Source organism: Odontomachus brunneus, unplaced genomic scaffold (assembly GCF_010583005.1).
Source record: "Odontomachus brunneus isolate Ranch 3 - 2012 unplaced genomic scaffold, Obru_v1 Obru_scaffold_200, whole genome shotgun sequence".
NCBI lineage: Eukaryota > Metazoa > Arthropoda > Insecta > Hymenoptera > Formicidae > Odontomachus > Odontomachus brunneus.
Genome location: NW_022639650.1, coordinates 352562 through 371360, shown reverse-complemented (window position 1 = coordinate 371360; position 18799 = coordinate 352562). Strand labels below are relative to the sequence as shown.

At 41.7% G+C, this 18799-nt stretch overlaps 2 protein-coding genes across 2 annotated transcripts in view; one reads left to right on the top strand and one right to left on the bottom strand.

The window, feature by feature from the left end:
- Positions 1-1177: 1177 nt before the first annotated feature.
- Positions 1178-6461, bottom strand: LOC116852061. Its single transcript, XM_032832039.1, has 3 exons — positions 6188-6461; positions 5493-5716; positions 1178-3299 (listed from the first exon to the last, which is right to left on the bottom strand). Exons 1-3 carry the CDS (start codon positions 6235-6237, stop codon positions 3031-3033), a joined length of 543 nt encoding a protein of 180 aa, XP_032687930.1. The 5' UTR covers positions 6238-6461; the 3' UTR covers positions 1178-3030.
- Positions 6462-16045: 9584 nt separating this feature from the next.
- The window catches only part of LOC116852058 (semaphorin-5B), a 114452-nt gene continuing 111698 nt past the window's right edge, over positions 16046-18799 (top strand). Inside the window, exon 1 of the mRNA XM_032832034.1 lies at positions 16046-16734. The gene's annotated coding sequence lies outside the window, so the exon portion shown is untranslated. The remainder of the gene's footprint in view (positions 16735-18799) is intronic.

Here is an 18799-nt window from a genome sequence, read left to right as displayed (position 1 = left end):
TCGTTTCGGGAAAGACGTTTCGTTTGGGGCAAAAAAGCACACAGCCGGTGCTCGGGCGAAAGAATAAGCGTTTACGTCCTACGTCGCCGAAGGATATCGTAATCCGATATCGCGTGATCACTACTACTTGGATGCATCATCGACCGTTTCATTTCTCGTTCAGCTGAGAAGCAGATCGTACCATTCTCCGTGTATGTATATTTCCGGAGACTACGCGTTAGGGGCAATATTCGACGTCCGGCAAGAAATCACGTTGGCGTGCTTAGCGTTATCCCCAAGTTCGAGCTGTCAAAGACGGACGAATCTAGTCGACGCTACTTGTGCTGCACCTCGAATCTCGAATACATCCCACGTGAGAATTACATTATAATCGTTACAGACGTTTTCTCCTCGAACGCCTATTCCTGCCGAGAAAGCGCGAAGAAACTTATTAAAACGCGTATATGGAGGGACACTTGGGACACTTGGGACCACGCTTAGCTTTTTACGCGCAATAGGAGTAATCGAATTTCAAGGGCCAGCTTGATATCCGATGCTCCCTCCTCCCTCTTCGCTTTACTCCCACATGTTGGGCCGTGGTCACGCGTAGACAATGATCCCACATCCATCTATTAAGAAAAAAAAAAAAGGAAAATCGACCGGGCGATCTCGCACGTATCGAAACTTATGTGGGTGTATCCCTTGCTGAGGTGCGTAGGGAGTCTCGTATTACGTATCCCTTTTATATGCGTATGTAAATGCACCGGCAAGGGCGTAGAATCGAAAGGGGAGAAAGCAAGAAGAGAGCGCACACGTGTACGTGCGCCGCTTCCGTGAGCTTACGTGGACTTTCGTTTTCTATGCGCTAATATGTCCGTGAACGGCGTATAGTAAAACTGGAAGTGCGCATTTTCCAGCCGTGTTATTATTGCAACTTTGTCATTCGCGCGATGCGCGTACCTGATAGTGCGCATTTCTCAGTCACGTTGTTTGTCCAATTTTGTCGTTTTCACGCGATTTGTGTGCGTTTAAATTAGGAACGCGCGCGAGGCCGACCGCTGCCGGGTATTTCGAATTTCATTGCGCGTTGTGTTTTCAGAGAATAAAAACTCATCGTGCAGAAAACAAAGTCGTGAAAATTGTATTGCGATAGCGGGACATAATTTCACTTTACGACAGCACGTGAAAGCAACAAACATGGGGTTTTTGCAGTTTTTATTGTGATTTTTACGTGCGAATCTGCGAAAGATAAACTCCGTGAATGTAATAATAAATGTCGCGAACTGGGCTGAAATAAGATATTGTGTACTTCCATGGCGACCGAGAAAATAAAAATAAAATATAGAATATTATTGTGTAATATGTTCTCTCTCTCTTTTTCTCTCACGCACACACACTCTCTCTCTTTTCATTGTAACAACGATATTTCCTTACAATTGTACAATTGCAATTATAACGTCGACAATAGAAAGAAAGAGTATTCTTCTCGCTAGACGTGCAAAACGCTTCGACGCCACTGCGCGACTATGTACACGTGTACATCACGTTTGTATCCCACACGTGTATAGTCTGTATGTGCATCGAAAGCACGATCGCTATCCCACCCATATCCTCTCCCCTCCTGCTCCCTTAAAATTTCGTAGTCGTATATCGTAACAAATGATTCTTTATTGGCCAAACCTCTTTCCCGTGAAAGTTTATGTGCGCTTCTCACTTCCTCTTCATCTGTTTTCCGCGCACGGCTCGCTCGATTGAAACGATGGCTTGACACTACGTACTTTGTAATAATTAAATACCATGTACATTACGTTAAATGACATACGCTTGCTAATTGCGAATAATTAAGGCTGAAAAAACGAACAGTCATACTTTTAAGCGAGTAAAAGCAAAAGCTACGGTAATAAGAGTTTGTATATATATATATATATATATATATATATATATATATATATATATATATATATATATATATATATATTGATTGAGTAAAGCTTCATTCACCCTATCGAAATAAAGTTTAAAGCACACAACCGGAAAATTCCTCGTTAGACTTCGCGAGCTACTTCAGTTGAATATACGCAATGCGTAGCAGGCAGCAGAAAACACGCGATCACTAGATACCGTGGGCGTAATATCGGCAGGGCGAAACCGATAACGTCGTGGCGTACATTTGAATCGAGAGTTTATTCACGAGTCGAAGCGTTACGGGACCATAATTAAAAATTCGCTGTGTTCGCTTTGTCGGTTGGCGTAACGCAATAATTGTGTGGCTTTCGCCGCGTAATTCATTTTACAGTCGTTCTTTATGATCGTTTCGCGTTCATCCGATACGCGGTGGTAACGATGTTCCGAGAAATGTGCGAAGCTGTACGCCTATCGAATATATCGCATCGTAATTATACCTTTCTAATTCGCGGATAATGAATGAAAGACGTATCTGTCCAACGTTATATCAGATTTCAACCGGCGAAAGTTCTCATTAAGTTCTACACTAGTCGTTAATGTAAGTTTTCCGCAATCTATAAAATAATTAGTAATTATGGTAAGTTATGCCATAGTTATGCTAAGAATTATCCAATCCGCAAAATTATGATCTTTTAGTTTTTGAAAGGTAGATCACACATCTTTCTACATAAAGCCAAAAGGATCCAAGTCTTTGTGTCGAAAATGAACTAAAAACAGTTTTTATTTTCTATTAGTTGCGTCATTTTTTACTATTGTTGCGCCTTTTTTATTACTTTCTTGGGTTAAACTTATCAATGAGCACCCTTAAAGAAAAAAAATTGACTATGCTTTACTTCTTGAACTATTCCAAAGAATCTAAGTGAAATCTATACTTTTTGTATCTGTACTCAAGTATCAAATTTTCATCTTCATTTTTTCTATATATTTCGACATGGATTGAACTATTCTTGCATAATTAGATTCAGCTACATCTTCTGTTTTATTTCTTCACTCTTTTATCCTCGTTGATAGCTTAACACAAACTCTTCATACTATATTTCTACACGACATAGGATATGCATTGTAATCACACGATTACACTTTGTTTTAACAGTCTTTGAGGATTTCAGGTGTAGCGCCTGGTGTCGTGTGGTCCAGTTTCCAGCAAGTCTTCACGCTGGTGTTAGTGTTCGGTTTATAATAGATTTCACGATGGTAAAGTATACCTCCGTCATTTCGTTCCTCAATGTCGCGTACAAATGGCTCCCCTTCCTTTGTCCGACCAGAAAAGACCGATTTTGACAGGCCGTTTCCATTATTAATGATTACCGTATTGCCATAGCTGCCAAAGGTACTTATTATTCGTCCGTGTTCATCTGCGAACAAATTTCCGTATAATATGCTAATATTCCTCGTCACACACTGATTGCAACCAGCTGAGCAAATATTGGGCGTGACGTTCGCGCAATTGGCGATGCCGAATCGCACTTTATTTACTCGTATTGTAATGACAAGTGCATTTCAAAGTAGACTCGCACACACAGGGGGCTAAGAAGATTCCCGATCTTGAGAAAGAATGATGCCACTGGACCATAAGCCATGTGTCCCATTTCTGGGCAGTGAAAAATGTACTTAAAATAGGTACCAAATTAAAGGACTTAATAATAATAATAATAATAATAATAATAATAATAAGCTGATTACAAAAACATAAGTTTTAGAGTCGCCCAGTGTACCCTTCCAAAAGTCCAAAACTACGATCCAAAAAGTTCCTAAATAGGTTACTTTCAAACTGATGTTTCTTTAGCAAAATTTTACGGATTTTAAAAATTCTTCTCATATGGACACAGCAACGAATGTAAGATTCCAAATGAAGGATTAAACGCGATTCCAATTGCTGACAAGCGCAAAATTCGAAAGTCATAAAGGCACGCAATTTACTTTAATTTAAACTGATTTGAACTATTCTTTACAATCAATTTACTTTTCCTCTATTCATTTACATTTGTTTATGTTATTTCATTTAATTTTATTAAATGTAGCATTTTGAATTTTTAAATCCATACAGTTTTGCTAAAGAAACATAAAGAAAGTAGCCTAAAATTTGGAAACTTTTTGGGCCGTAGTGTTGGAACGGTAAACTGAGCGGCTGTAAAACTGATATCTTTGTAATCAGCTCATCATACCTTTAATTTGATACCTATTTTAAGTACATTTTTCACACTATAAAAACTGATATGTTAAATTTAACATTTTATGTGTCCCAAATCATTCACACTCATTTATGTGTAAATTTAACACAAAACAAATGTGGTAAAAAGTAACACGCATAATATGTAAAAAATTAACACAAGAATTTAACACTTGAATAACGTCAGAAATCACAGTTTGTGTTAAATTGACATATGTATAATGTTAAATTAACTAAAATAAAATGTTACTTTAACATTTGAAGGAAGTATTAATCTACGATTTTGATGAAATGAAAATGTTAAATTAATATAATCTATGTCTGACATATTAAATATATCAATTTAACACAACGTGTGATTCCTAATCGTATTCAAGTGTTAAATTCTTGTGTTAATTTTTTCCATATTATGCGTATTACTTCTTAATACATTTGTTTTGTGTAAAATTTACACATACATAAGAGTGGATGATTTGGAACACATGGAAGGCATTAAATTTAACACATCAATTTTTATAGTGCACTGCCCAGAAATGGGGCACATGTTGGCGTCATTCTTTACTGGAAATTCCGTGCTCGTACTCCCGACGCTTTCCTCTCGATACTAATGTAAGATTTAATTCGACACAAGCGGCGCGACTCACAGGGACACTCTGCGATTGCAGTCTAATCGCTTTTAAATTACAATGTCATCGGCTGTCGCGCGGGCGTTCGACTTTGAGCGAGTATTATATGGGAACCGACTTTTCTCGATACTAATCACCGATAACGCGATTCGATATGCTCGAAGGTATTAACTGCGCGCTAATTGCATAGGTAAACGTTCCCGCGGAATTGCACGTCAGTATCGAATTAACCGGCCGATAGAGTGGAAAAAGGCCGCCTTGAGACTTAGGAGAGCGCGCGTGTCTGTTCCATAACTTGGCCGATGGTGAAAGGAACGCTCCGGTCACGTGGAAGAACGATGTGATTTTGGAATCTCTCGCTCACTTCGAACTGTTTATCTCTCAATAACGATAAAGAATATCGGCTGAACCAGTGGCTGTTATTATGCAAACGGAAATTGTTATCAATTCCTCTTCCGTTTACGACGCAAGGAAGATTTGCGTATTAAAACGTCGATGTTATCGCGCGGGGAGCACGACGACGAAATAAATGCGCGTATCTGGGAATACTGATACGAGGTGTTTTTAAAATTGTAATATGTAGTTGTAAATTCGAAATTATAATGCGTAGTAGATTAAATGCTATTGGTAACTTGTCGTTACCATATAACGTTAAAAATGACGAGGAAGGAATATCATATAACAATAAGCTACGCGATTTTCGCGTCGGAAGAATCAACGCCAACTTTTCATGTCACAATACGACGAATTACCTCTCGGTAGATTTTGAATAGTTTTTGCGGCCTCCTCAAGCGCAGGTTGTACTTGATGCGTAAAAGTGTTCTCCAGTTGACGATTCACATTCTGAATGATACCTTGCACCTGATGCTCAATATTTTCTTGCATATGTGCCAAATTGTCATTCATACGTGCCAAATCTTCGTTCAAACCTCTCGTCCAATCATCCCAATCCGCGAGGCATGTTCCGTGAAATATGCTGCAATACAATCGCGAGGGGAGCTATTAGATAAACAGCGGATCACGCGCTTCGTTTATTTGCCTGAGTGTGTAACTGCGAACAATAGTCCATGCACCTATGCGGCGCGATGATTCATGCCCGTTCACCGGCAAAAGCGCGTATATAATGCTGGAGCAGCGCGATAGTTAAATGTTATTATTTGCGAGAATCGTATTATCACAGCTACACACTGCGCGCTTTCAACGACCGTGTGTTCAATGCCAAATATGATCGGCTGGCTAACGCTGGCTGCGCGACCTTCTCGTGTGGAACAAGTGCGACTTAGAGTTAGACGTGCCATATCAAACGAACGCGGTCAGTTAAACAGCTCCTCACGCTTGATTCGTGAGGTCTTGAAGGCGTACGCGACCAAACTCTCCTCTGAATGCAAGCATTGAGTGTTGCTTGAAATAAAGGCAAAATAAAAGTCGCGCGACGACGTGGACTGACCTGATTAACAGTGCGCCGACCAGCACAACGTGGCCGATTTTCTTCGCCATTCTTCTCGTGCAATTCTTTCTTGTGAATCCGCGCTGGATTTCTGCGAGAAGAACAACACAGGGAAACGTCGCGCTTTCCCGCAGCCGTCACACACGGAGCGAATGGAGGATCCGATTACGTTGCGGCACAACAGGTAGGCAGGTGTCTTTATACGCGCACTGCGACTGTCGGTAAGGCGTATTGCGCGCTAAACGCCGCTAGCGTTCGCTCTGTCGTGCCGCTCGGTTTCCTTGCACTTATATACACAGCATTCGCACGACGTTATCGGTGTCGCTGCAATTGTGCATGAGTTCATATGCTGCGATAGCAGTGACTGCAGTGAGTGAGCGCGATGCCTTCGTAGAAGCGAAGAGAGAGAAAGCTGTCTCCCGGAATCGGCAGGTAACGTCATAGGTGAGCTGTTAATGATACAGCACGAAGGAGAGTATCGAGAAATAAAGAAAGGATCCTTGATAAAAAAGTGTCGACGAGTAATTTCTCACGTATTTTTCGCTTCGGTCGCGAGAGACTAGGATGCGTCAGGTAAGATTGATCGCGACGGCTCTTTTGGGAGCATTATAATTCCAAGGGTCGATCGGCTCTGACACCGTGGCCGCTTGATGTATGAGAGTTCTCGTTACAATTCTCGTTGCGAAAGGGCAACTTTTCCGACCGGCGAATCGCACGCGTACACGTCCTCTTATGCGTTCATATTACAAGGAGTGTTGCGTGCGCTGGTTTCGCGCACGGTGAGTCGACATTCGGAGAATTCGAATCAATGATTTCAATTATAGCAATGACAAGGATTGTTATAATAATAATTTTTATATATATTTATTTTTATTATTTATTATATGTTATTTATCTTATATTTATTATTATTAGATTCTATCTCGTAGAATATTTTATATCAAAATAGTTCTACTCTCTATATTTCTTAGAATGGAATCTCGCTCAAAGTGTGTGTAAAGTAGCAATATTTTCACTCAAAACGATGGTGAAAATAGTGCCACTCGAAATCACAAGAGCAGATCTTTCACTTAAGCTTAGAGTGCACTCTGACTTGGTGTGAGCGAATGTTTCAATTGATTAGATCGAAAATGTTCCTGTGACGGTGGAATATATGCGTCAGAATTTTGAGTTCAAATATTCATTGTTTTAGTGGCTACTCTATTTTTTGAGTGGAATTTCACTCGAAAAGTAGAATGCCATCCGAGTCACTCGAATTCGAGTGATTTTTTACTCCCACAGAGCGAATTCTCCATTCTAAATAATAGTTTCATTTAAAATCAGAGCTATTGACAAGCAACGTTCGTCGATGAACGTGGACTAATAAAAGAGATCCATCTGTTCGCTGACGAAGATATAAAAGCCTCAAGCCTCATGATTCAAAATTCCTTTCTGCGTACACCTCGAGGACGTTTGTCAGTTTGTTTGCAAAATTGCGTGCTTCTTCGCGATTTTCTAATTTTCTTGCACAAGCAAAAATTTCTTATATGAGTCATTTAGGTTGCATGGTGACTTCATGATCGCTGTGTAGTTCTATATTTTGTGTGGACCAAAGACATGATTCATGAATCACATTGTGATTCGTTAATTGATTATTAAACTGTTAATTTCAAAACTACTTGAGACTTTACTCAAATTTTCCTAGATAGACTTGAATCCAAAAACTCTTTGGACTCGGGTAACTACACGCATCCTGTTTTTACACATGAGATTTGTTCACACCAGTGATTTGTTGATAATCAAACGGCTCTTGATTATAATTATTCATTAATTATAATAATTCAATAATTATAATAATTCATTAATTACAATAATTAATTATAATAATTCAATTGTCACTAATTATCTGTAACGTACGCATCATTAGAATCACTAGAATCGACTTGCTTTGTCGAGCTTTAATCGACTCGAATAAACGGAGGGATTATTTCTGTGCGCGCACAGACGCGTAGAGCATCATCGAGATCTACAATCACCGAAATTATACCGCTTTCAGAGTTCCAGGCTTGAATCATCGTCAGTTCGTTACACGGTATCCCTTTTTTATCTCGTCTTACATGCTGTACGCCCTAATCGTTCTAAACAGCGTAGGTAGCGCGCGAGGTAACGAGATGCGCGTCGCGAAGCCGATTAAGGATGAACGTAAGAGGATCGGGCTGAGGCCGTCATGAGAAAAAGCACGGACGATTTATTTCGGATGGACGTCAGCCTTTTCGCCCGCCGCGGGCGGATGTGCGTTCCCGGAGGATAGGTCTGGAAGCTCAAAAAGTCGCGCCTCCCGAGAACACTTTTATCGCATCTCGTGGCGAATTTTTTATCGGCTATTTTTAACGCGCGAGAAGGAGAAAAAGAGAAAACGTTTAGCGAGGCATTCTCCGTAACGATAAACCTTCGCGTCTGTAAAAATAGCCGATTAAAATGAAAGGATAAACAGTCTCGCGCGGAGATGAATCATGCTCGGTGATTTAAGAGATAATCTGTTTATGCAACGCGCGTTACAACGCTGGGGATATTCCGTCATCGATTTATCGAATCCGTAGAGGACTACGATACAAAGTGCGCGTTTAAATCATTACTCTTGTAAGGCGATGGGCTTAATGGATCCTTTTAATCTACTTTTTGCACGCGCTCCGCCGTGCGTACGCTCTCTTTCGTTGCAGCGACGATGATGACTCGCGAAATTGCAACGCACACTAATGATCAATCTGCAACAGTAACGAAATTTGTCTTTGCCCTTCCCCCCTCTCCCTCTCCCTGTTTGATGAATAAAACGAAGTTCCGCGAAAAGTTACTTCCACGACTCTAATCGCTCCTACATCCATCGCTATCGGTACTTTTACTTGGCGATTTCGTCATTGCGACCTGCATCGTCCCGCCAACACAGGATGCACTTCCCGCTGCCCGCATTGTGTCTCAGTCGCGGAGAAAGTGTCCTGACGTTACGCATATTTAATTCATAACGTTAAAGCAATGAAAAGCCGTCGCGAGGCCCACGGGGAAGAGAGTCGCGATGCAAAATCAGAACGCGTGTTGACACTGCGTGTTGGCGAAGCGGCACGAGAGCCACGAAGCTTTGTTCGCGGATCTCTCAAGTCGGCGCCTTAACCGTCCTGATCCGATTTCACGTCCGGGCTATGTTTGGCGAAGTACCGAAAACGCTAGCATACCGGTTTCCTTCACCCACCGTCTTCGGCCTTGCACGGACGCGGCCTTCCCTGTAATTATTTCTCTCTGCTCCTCGTTCTACCTGTTTTTTTCTTTCCTTCTTGGCCGCTTCTTCCCGACGCGGACCCTCAAGCGGACATTATCCGCATCGCGCCTAATAGATTCGAGGATGCTCTCCGTCGGAGTCCTAACAGATATTAATCTTCATTACGGGCCTGTCTCCGCCGTGCGCGCGATATGTCCCTGAATCGGGCATAAAATTCAGCTAACGATCTTGCATTCTAGCACTGCCGGCTGCGTTATCTACGATCAAATGAATTTGAACACGACATCGCTGTGCGCGCGAACTGCGTTCTCTCCAATCGCAACCGCCCCAAATTATCAGACGGAATTATTCGGAAGCGTTCCGTGAGCATGACTTTTAATTATTGCCAGGCTGGCGATTATCATTGGAATTAGAAACTTAGTGAAATCACCGTCACCGGAGATCGGCGAGGTGAAATCATCATCATCGTTGATCTATCCGCATGTCGCGCCGTCGGTGTAGGCGCATGTTTTGTCGACGTGCTCATGTCAAAACGGAATACGGTTTGGCGATAAGAGGGCGTAAGGTCACTCTTCACAGACGATTAAGGAAATACCACACTTGAAAACTTTACCGACAAAATACTGATTTTTCTCCGCCTAGTTGTATCAGCTGCGCAGAATTATAAACGCTTTACACAAGAAAAATACCCGCGAGAATAAAATGTGGGAATCGAATAAATCGTTCAATATATGACAAAATGATAAAAAATTCCAATGTTGATATTCCCAGTGTAAATTAGCCTCGTTCTGACTTTGCCAGTTAAAATAAATATTTGCTTGATACGAAAGATCTATGGCTTGTTTATACTGAACGAGTTCACTTCATTCGGAAAAATTTCAAAAAATATTGCTGTGTGTTTACACTTGAACTTAAAAGTTTAAAAATATCGGAAAAGTTTATAGAAAGTTTCTTATATATGCGTAGTTAAGTTTTCCGCTGAATATACGGTAAAACAAGGCAAATATTAGAAATTTACTTTCGTTCTGAACAATCAAGTATTTCATATATATTTATTTTATTGTGCCTACTCTGCATACGCTCTGCTGATAAAGTTATTATTATATATGTTTTCTTCTTAATCTCTCTGTACGACAACGGTTCTCCTCAAGGTCGGGGAAGGGGGGAGGAGGGAGGTCGCTGGTGCGGCGTCTTTCTCTATCTCTCTCTCTCTTTCTCTCTCATTCACTCTTTTTTTCCTCTGTTTTTGCTGTCAACTTTTCAGTTTTTGCGAATGGTTCTCACGGCCCCAACATAAATAATCGGGCCATGTTTATATAATGAGTAAACTCGAAAACGTCAGTCTCTTTTAGTTTTTCTAATAAAACACTTTCATAAACTGAATGTTCAGTCAGTTGTTTTTTCCATCGGGTGAATTTGCTTAGCGCTTGATCAGTGAGGAATCATCATCGTGGAAGAATTAAGTAAACACTCTCTTTACACATTTCTTCGAATATCACTATTGCGACGTTTGAATCTGAAATACTATATGTTATCATGTGTTTATATATCACGTTATCTTAAATTTGTTTTCATATCATTCTGTGCTGTCACGTCGGCTCCTGTCATAATCGATTTATGCGCAAATGTGTCAGTAGTTCCTCTCAATTTTGACATCTTGAAGCGCTGCAACTTCAGTGCTCGAAATGCATACAGACCGTTTTGTGACTCAGTGTACAAGAAATGCGAAAAGGATAGCGTAATTGTATTAGTGACGATTGTCTTTCCATCATCGACATTTTTGGAGCTCGTCATCGACTCCAGCAACCTCTTAATACGCGATAATGATCGGTCGGAATTTCGGGGCGCGCAGCGCAGCGGAGCGGAGCAGTGTGAAAGAGAATTTTGAGATAATCGCACCTGCAACGTGTTCCGTTTCGCACACTAATTGTTCGCCATCGACTCATTTGGCCCACGCCCTTTCTTTATGTTACCTCTGCATAACGGGGCTTGTGCATCGGGCGGGAGCAATTAAGTCAGAGATATTAACTCTTAAGTGCATAGTGCATCGGCAAGCTCGCAGCGCATAAACTTCAATCTGCTCTCTTCGAGATGCACTCGCGAGATCTTCTGTATCATCTAAGTACACTGTGAAAGAACAAATATCCAGAAAATAAGAGAAATATTTTATATTATAAATTCGTGGCGGAACACTAATAACATTTATTTATAATAGTATACGTTCTTTTAAAAAGCTTTTTTCAAATGAGAACAAAGTATATGCGATAATGCGTTATCGAGTTGCGACAAGTTGGTATAGACTAGGAGGTAGATTAGGAGATTAGAAAATGAGAAATATTGACTCGGTGAGTACTAATAAATATTTATTCAAATTTAAAATATCTCTTTTAAATAGAATTAGCATTGCTTTCTCATTAAAGAGAAATTTTGTGATCAAACTGAACACACAAAATTCCTCCAATATTCCGCAAACAACGGTGTAATATATTGATTTATTATTATTAATTGAAAAAGACTAGTGAATAATCGTGACAAAAAAGTTCTTTATTATTTTACAAATAATACGTAGATTTTTTAGCTATTAATTAAAGAAGAAGATTAGTAAAAGACTTTGCACATGATCGTCCGCCGATATTCTTTAAGTAGTAACTCAAAATTTTAGTAATTATTTTAGTAATTGTTTGCAAGATAACGGGTGAATTTTTTGTTCAGTTTGATCTAATCTACTTGTACACACTGTGAAGAACTGTCGGACATCCTGTATATTTTTTTAAAACTGTCTCTCTTTAGTGAGAAAGCAATTGCTCATTCTATTTAAAAAAAAAATATTTTAAATTTGAGTAAATATGTTATTAGTACCCCTCCCCCCAAATTGAGTCAATATTTTTCATTTTTCTTTCTCAATGTACACACATACCTATTATTATATGGTCTTCTTAAATGTTCAAACAAAAGAAAAATAGTACATGTTTCTTATTTCATGTCTTTGTCGCATCTTCTTATTGACTTTGTGTCTTACTTAACTTCACGTTAAGTTTATTTACATTTCGCGAGTTCCTAGGTGGTTGACACAGTTGCATAATTCTACTTGGGTAAGAAGTTTACGTGCACTGACGGCCGGAGACGTTTCTCACGATCGTTACCGCTCGCGAATTATGAGGACCGATGCGCGAACAATGGCCCGCATTATTCGAATGACACTCGATAAGACATTTAAATCGGCTCACCGCTCCTCCGCTTCTGTCTAAAATCTCATAGTTGCTAACGAGCGTATTGAAAGTAAATTGCAGCTACTCGAGCTCGCTCCCTTTGACTACCAAAGCGCAATTTTACGAGCGCTAAGAGTCTCAAAGCGACGCTTCGCTACTCTCAGACACCGCTCATTGAATCGCACAAATCGCACGGACGGGCGTCTCTCTCTCTCTCTCTCTCTCTCTCTCTCTCTCTCTCTCTCTCTCACGAGAGAATGCATAAAAATACATCTTTGATCGATCACGGATGCTGATCGGTAATCAACGTATATTATACGGATGTAAGAAATGAATCATGCATAGATCATTGAGAAATCCGCTGTAAAGCGATTTAGTAGTCCGCTTTAGTACTCTAGAATAGAGAGACAGAGAGAGAGAGAAAGAGAGAGAGAGAGAGAGAGAGAGAGAGAGAAAGAGAGAGAGAGAAAGAGCATTCATAGCGGAAATTGCGATTTCCTTGCCTCCTATAAGGCGTGTATAGGATATAGACAGGATCATCGAACGCTGACTTGTACGCTTCCTTCGGTTTCGAATAATTATACGTATGGGAGCTCCCTTAATTGATTCGTCATGGAGTAAGTCCTTGTACGGAGGAGAGAGATGCATCCCGCGGGACGTGATTGCAATTTACGCCTGGAGTGAAAGTGAACTAGTCGCGTTGCGCGTTTGGCACAGACTTTTCAGTCTCCTGGGATTCCATTGCGAAGCTGGACGCATTCCTCGACGGATTAGAGTGCACGAAGTTGCGACAGAATATCTTTCTCGAGCATTTTATAACCTCCTTAGTGGTGATCTAAAATGCCCGCACGATTCTCCCCAAAATGAGTTTTTTCTTTTTATTTTTTTTTTTAATAAGCATATCTAGATTTTTTGCTGTTTATTGCTATTTTTTTTAAAGAATTAAAACTAAGCAAAATTCTACTTCAGTAGAAGTAGAATGCAAAATGTATATCTAATTTGTATTTGCTATGAATTAAAAAAAAGCTCAATAATTTGAATAAGTAAAACAAATTTGATATTTTATCGCAGAGCTTCTTCAAGTACACCACTTAAGGAGTTAAGTATTACTTTGAGAAGCTAAGAAATCAAAATATTTATAAAGAAAATAATTTTCATATCTCACGCAAGTTCAGAGAGCGGCTTGAGAGAGGATTATCCCGAAACTATTTTTCTTCCTTCTACAAACCTGCGTATCTCGTGCGTGACCGAGTATACGAGCGTTCTTAGTCAGCGTAAATCGGTGAGACGCGGAGAAGAGATGCTCCGAAAAGTGCATCGGCACTTTCACACGACGCTCCTCGGTTCCCGTCGAGTTCTCGTAGCGTTTCAGCCGATCACCGGCACGCAGAATAGAGTTATAAAGCCCTGGAAAATAACGTAACTGCCGGCCGAGCACTTGACACCGGATTTTACACGTGGACTCGATGGAAGTGGCTCGTGCATCTGGGTAAGGTTTGGAAGAGAGAGAACGGGAATCGGGAGGATGTAGGAGGATGTTGTTGTTGACCCACGGGGCAGAAACAGGTTTCGAATTCGGATTACGCCGACCCGAAAGCGCTCCACACAAACAGTCGCTCGACCACGCCGAGAGGTGTATGCACACGTGTATGCGTGTGTGTATGCGCGCATCGACCCCCCACGCAACCTTCCCATATAGTAAAGGTACTCTCCTCCGACTCCGCGATTCTCCTTCGTCCTTGAACCCTCCTCTCTCGTCCCTGCCACCGAGCTCGCTCACGCGAGAACGGCCACGTTGCGTCGATGTATAGTACCTCCCCCGGATTCTCTCCATCGATAATATATATTCACCTTCGACTTCGCCGAAGCGGGAGCAGGTAGCGGGGAACCTAGATCGTAAACGCGTAATCATCCTGTTCTCGAAATAAGACGCATAAGGGAGGAAGGGCGAAGGGACGGAGGTGAAGAAGCGGCTCTCTTCTCGATCGGGTCCGAGTCGGCTCCGGTGCGCGAAGGGTTATCGTCCTTGAAGCGAGCCTTGGGACGGGACGTACTCCGTCACGGATGACAGGTCCCTTCTGGTCGCTTATCTCGCCCCTGTTTACCAACGATGAGGAGATGGAGGGCAGAACGGCCACGTCTCGAACGTGGATTCCAGTCAAGAAGCGATTTTCGACTCGATGCATTGAGCAATCAGAGAATCGGCTAATAATGATATTCTTTGTTCCGAGGAACTTTGTCCTGCGCACAATTCCGTCTCCGTACGTCTCCTCGATATGAGAGAAAGAGAGAGAGATATGTTCTTTTGAAAGTCTTAGGTTCGGTTGCACCAACTGAATGGTAAGCTAATTCACACTGCAAACCCAAGTGTGTTATTCTGACTGAATCTCTTCTTATGTATTTCTTGTTGTTTTAAGTCATGTTATTCAACGCGTTTCAATATATTAAATTATAATTCACACGTAAGAGTATTAAATGACGTGATTTAAAACGCCAAGAAACGTGTAAAAAGAACTTCAGCCAAATTACACACTTATGCTTTGAAAAATAACTTGAATTTACAATGAATACTTGAATTTACAGTGAAGTTCAATCATATATCTGTCTTTGTTTTTTTTCAAAATAAACAAAGACAAGAACATGTTTTAACTATTAGTTAGCTTGCCACTCGATTGGTAAGGCAATCGAGTCTCAGGGCGGTATTCATAGTCAGATTTTACCCAAACAGCATAAATGCCTAAAGTACGTCCTAAGAGACTTCCTAAAGATGTCTAAAACAGAAAGTAGAATATCCTTCAGACGTCTCTAAGATGTCTTTTAAACATTTATACTGTATAGATATACTCAAGATCGTCTCAAGTTCATCTTTAGATACTGTACGAATTTTTCCATTGACTACGCTTCATCTGAAGATGAACTCAAGACAATCTCAAATATAAGATCGGACTATGAACCTTAGGATTACTTGCCGCTGCTGTTCGACACGAATTTTGCAGTAGCAAGTAATCGAGGTTCGTCGAGAGATTTCTAACGGTGCAATTCCGCGTATATGCATTAGAAATTGTTTACGATTATTATACGCGTAAGATCTCCCACGGCGCAAATAAAACGTCAAATGACGATGATTTTTAAATGAATAAAGAACGTGCGAATATATGCGCCTTGCCACTCCTCCGATCGAACGGTATAGAACGGTAAGATGGAGCACGAGTCGATAATATCACGGTAGATATTAAAGGCGAGAGGGAAAGTTCGAGGATTCATTTTGTTCTTGGCGTCGTAGCACGTATTCGCCGCGACAAAGCGTGGTCATCGCGGCGCAGCGCGCGATGTCTTTTCACAAATTGGTTCACAGATCGACTCGGACGAATGACATAACGTTACTCACTGCGTTCCTCGAGCATCCAGGTGTCCTCTCCTTCAAGCTCCGTCATCGGCCTTCGACGAATCTACAAGCAAAATAATAGAAATGCTACGTCGACTCTGCACCGCCCGACTCGCTCTTTCGTTTCAATGCAGCGTCAAGTGGCGCCAACTTAGCGGCGCCTGCGCGAACTTTCAAACGGCCCCACTACCGCGCGCCATAGTGCCGCTCGAGAGGGAGGAAGAGAGAGAGAGAGAGCGAGTGACGCGCGGAGTCCCGCGAGAGCCGTCGTCCGTGTCGTACGTGTTTTGTGCTCGTCAGTGTTTGGGCATCAGTCACTCGTTCACTGGAAATTCGGCTTGTTTCTCTCGTCTTCGCGGCCAGCCACGCGCGCCAAAAGCAAAAAGTCGTCGTGGACGTATCGCTCGACAGTGCCGTTCGTCGCGCCTTCCTCGCGGAACGTTCGTACGTGTCGCGTCCGTCGCCGAGCTCAGTCGATTCCTCCGAGGACGTTTCTATGGATATCCGACGCGTCTCGGAGCAGTGACACGCGCGCGGTTGGTCGCCTTCATGGTGCGAGTGACATTTGTGTGACATTCGTGTGAGCCGACGCCGAGATTGGACACTCGATCGTATCAGGACGTCGATGCTGCTATGGAGCTGCACGGTTGCTGATTCGACGTCCATTTTCCGGAGCCGGAGGTGAACGACAAAAAAGTACCAGGTATGTGACGCGCGTCTTGCCGTTGTCTGTTGTTGTCGCGGGGTTGATGGTTCTGTCGCTCTGCGCGGCGGCCACAGCTTTACCCAAATAAGGCCTAATTGAGGTTAAGGAGCAACACGCTCTCTCGTCGCGATGGCTCTGCGCTCTCGAAACCGCGCGTCTAACCACTCGAGTCGAAATTTTGAATCCACTATAAATCTCGCTAGCACTGATTTGTGCGCATCATTCCGCGCCGTAATTCAAGCTCCATCTTGAATCCGCTAACGGTTCCCTTCTCATTGTTTACTTGTTTTCTGTCCGTCTAACTTTGTTATTATGCTAAATATAGATTTTATTTTGATTCCTCCTGGAGACAAATCTGTACTATCCTTGTCTTAACTTCTTTCTTCTCACTCGCATTAAATCTCCAGTTTTTACCGCTGTTTTCAACGTCAATGAAAAGTAACGAGATTATGGAATAAAAAGGTTTGTTTACTTTTGGTTATCAATCTCTGAGCCTCACAATATCGAGAAAACGACAGTCAATAAACGTTTGTAGCATCAAAATAACACAGTCTGTAGAAGTTAGATCATGAAGTTATTTATCAGTTAACAAAGAATCATAATTTCGACTCGGGCAAGTCGGCGTGATTATCTGTCGTTTGGAAACAAGAAGTCGAGTTTACACGCGATTGTCGTGAATAATCACGGTTTTTAGACAAGGTCAAACTTCTTCTCTGTATAATATGAATCTATGTATATAACGCTCATAATGCTTATTGACGTCATTAGTATTTTTTTACGAATAGTTCATTATAATTTATAATCATACGTTCACGTTGGGATTGCAGTTCACAGCTCAAGTGTTACAACGCGTATCAAAGCAATGTCACAAGTTTGCGATCAATTTTTTGTATATATTTTTCTTTCTAATAGTGATGAAATTGTTGTCACTGATGCACGTTATTGACATTTCTTGACATTATCACGAATCCATGCATTGACCCCAGCTAATACAGAGTGAGCGTGATCGAACACACATGTGTGCTAATAATTCGTACTTTCGTGTTACTCACTGTGTTATTGCCCGGACATATTGGAGTAACACTGATAACAATATTATTCCGACGTGCGCGCATTATTTAGCATGTGTTTCAACAAAATTATCATCGTTATTTAGCTCGCGTCACGTTATAGCGTCACGAACCACATCGACATCTGCGCTTGTCATATTCTTACACACGCGATTACATCAATAATACGTACGAATAATACGCCGGGGAAAAGAAGAAACGAGGAGTATATTGCGTGGCTGTTCCTCATCGCGTACGAGCGCGAGACGTTTGTATTCCCTTGTCAACGGCGTTCTTGAGTAAACATTGGAGACGACGGGTAGACCGTTTTTACATACGTCGTATCTTTCATTAGCGCTTTTTTTTACATCCTCCGACGTGTTGCCGTTCACGTCGCGAGAGTGGCCGCGCGAGATTCCGTGGCATACCGGGTGTTCGGTACGGAACGCGCGAGAGAAATCCGAGCAACGATTCTGGTATTTGACGATCCGGTTAGTTCGATTCCCTTGGGTCACTTTGTTTATGCCAGCGTATTAGATCGCGTCTTTCTCCCTCCCTCCCTCTATCTCTCTTTCTCTCTTTTGCTCTTTCTCCCTCGCTCTTTCGCTGCTTCTACTTCTTCCTTTCTTTCTTCTTCTTTATTTCTTCCTGCCTTGAAACGGAGGAAGGCCGGGCCGCCTTCGGAGCGGTACAAATCACGGACAGCGACAGAGGTCGTAATCCCGAGAGCGAATCGGTAATACGAAGGCACGAAGAAACGATACACACACATATATATCAGGGGAGACCGAGGTTAGTTGGCTACTGGGGTAAGTTGGCGAAATCGATTATTTCTACTGTTCTTTAACAGATTTTAGAATCAACGAAACAGATATTTTAAAATTATCTTTGATATGTTTAAAAATCTTGCTTGATTAATTCTGTAACTTATTAGAATGCAGCAGAAATAATCGGTTTTACCAACTAGCTCTGATCTTCTCTCTCTCTCTCTCTCTCTCTCTCTCTCTCTCTCT

Coding starts and splice junctions, on each gene's coding strand:
- LOC116852061 (XM_032832039.1), bottom strand. CDS start 6,237: ATGGCGAAGAAAATCGGCCACGTTGTGCTGGTCGGCGCACTGTTAATC. Junction 5,717..6,187: donor GTCGGCGCACTGTTAATCAG/GTCAGTCCACGT, acceptor ATTGTATTGCAG/CATATTTCACGGAACATGCC. Junction 3,300..5,492: donor TATTCAAAATCTACCGAGAG/GTAATTCGTCGT, acceptor ATTTGTTCGCAG/ATGAACACGGACGAATAATA.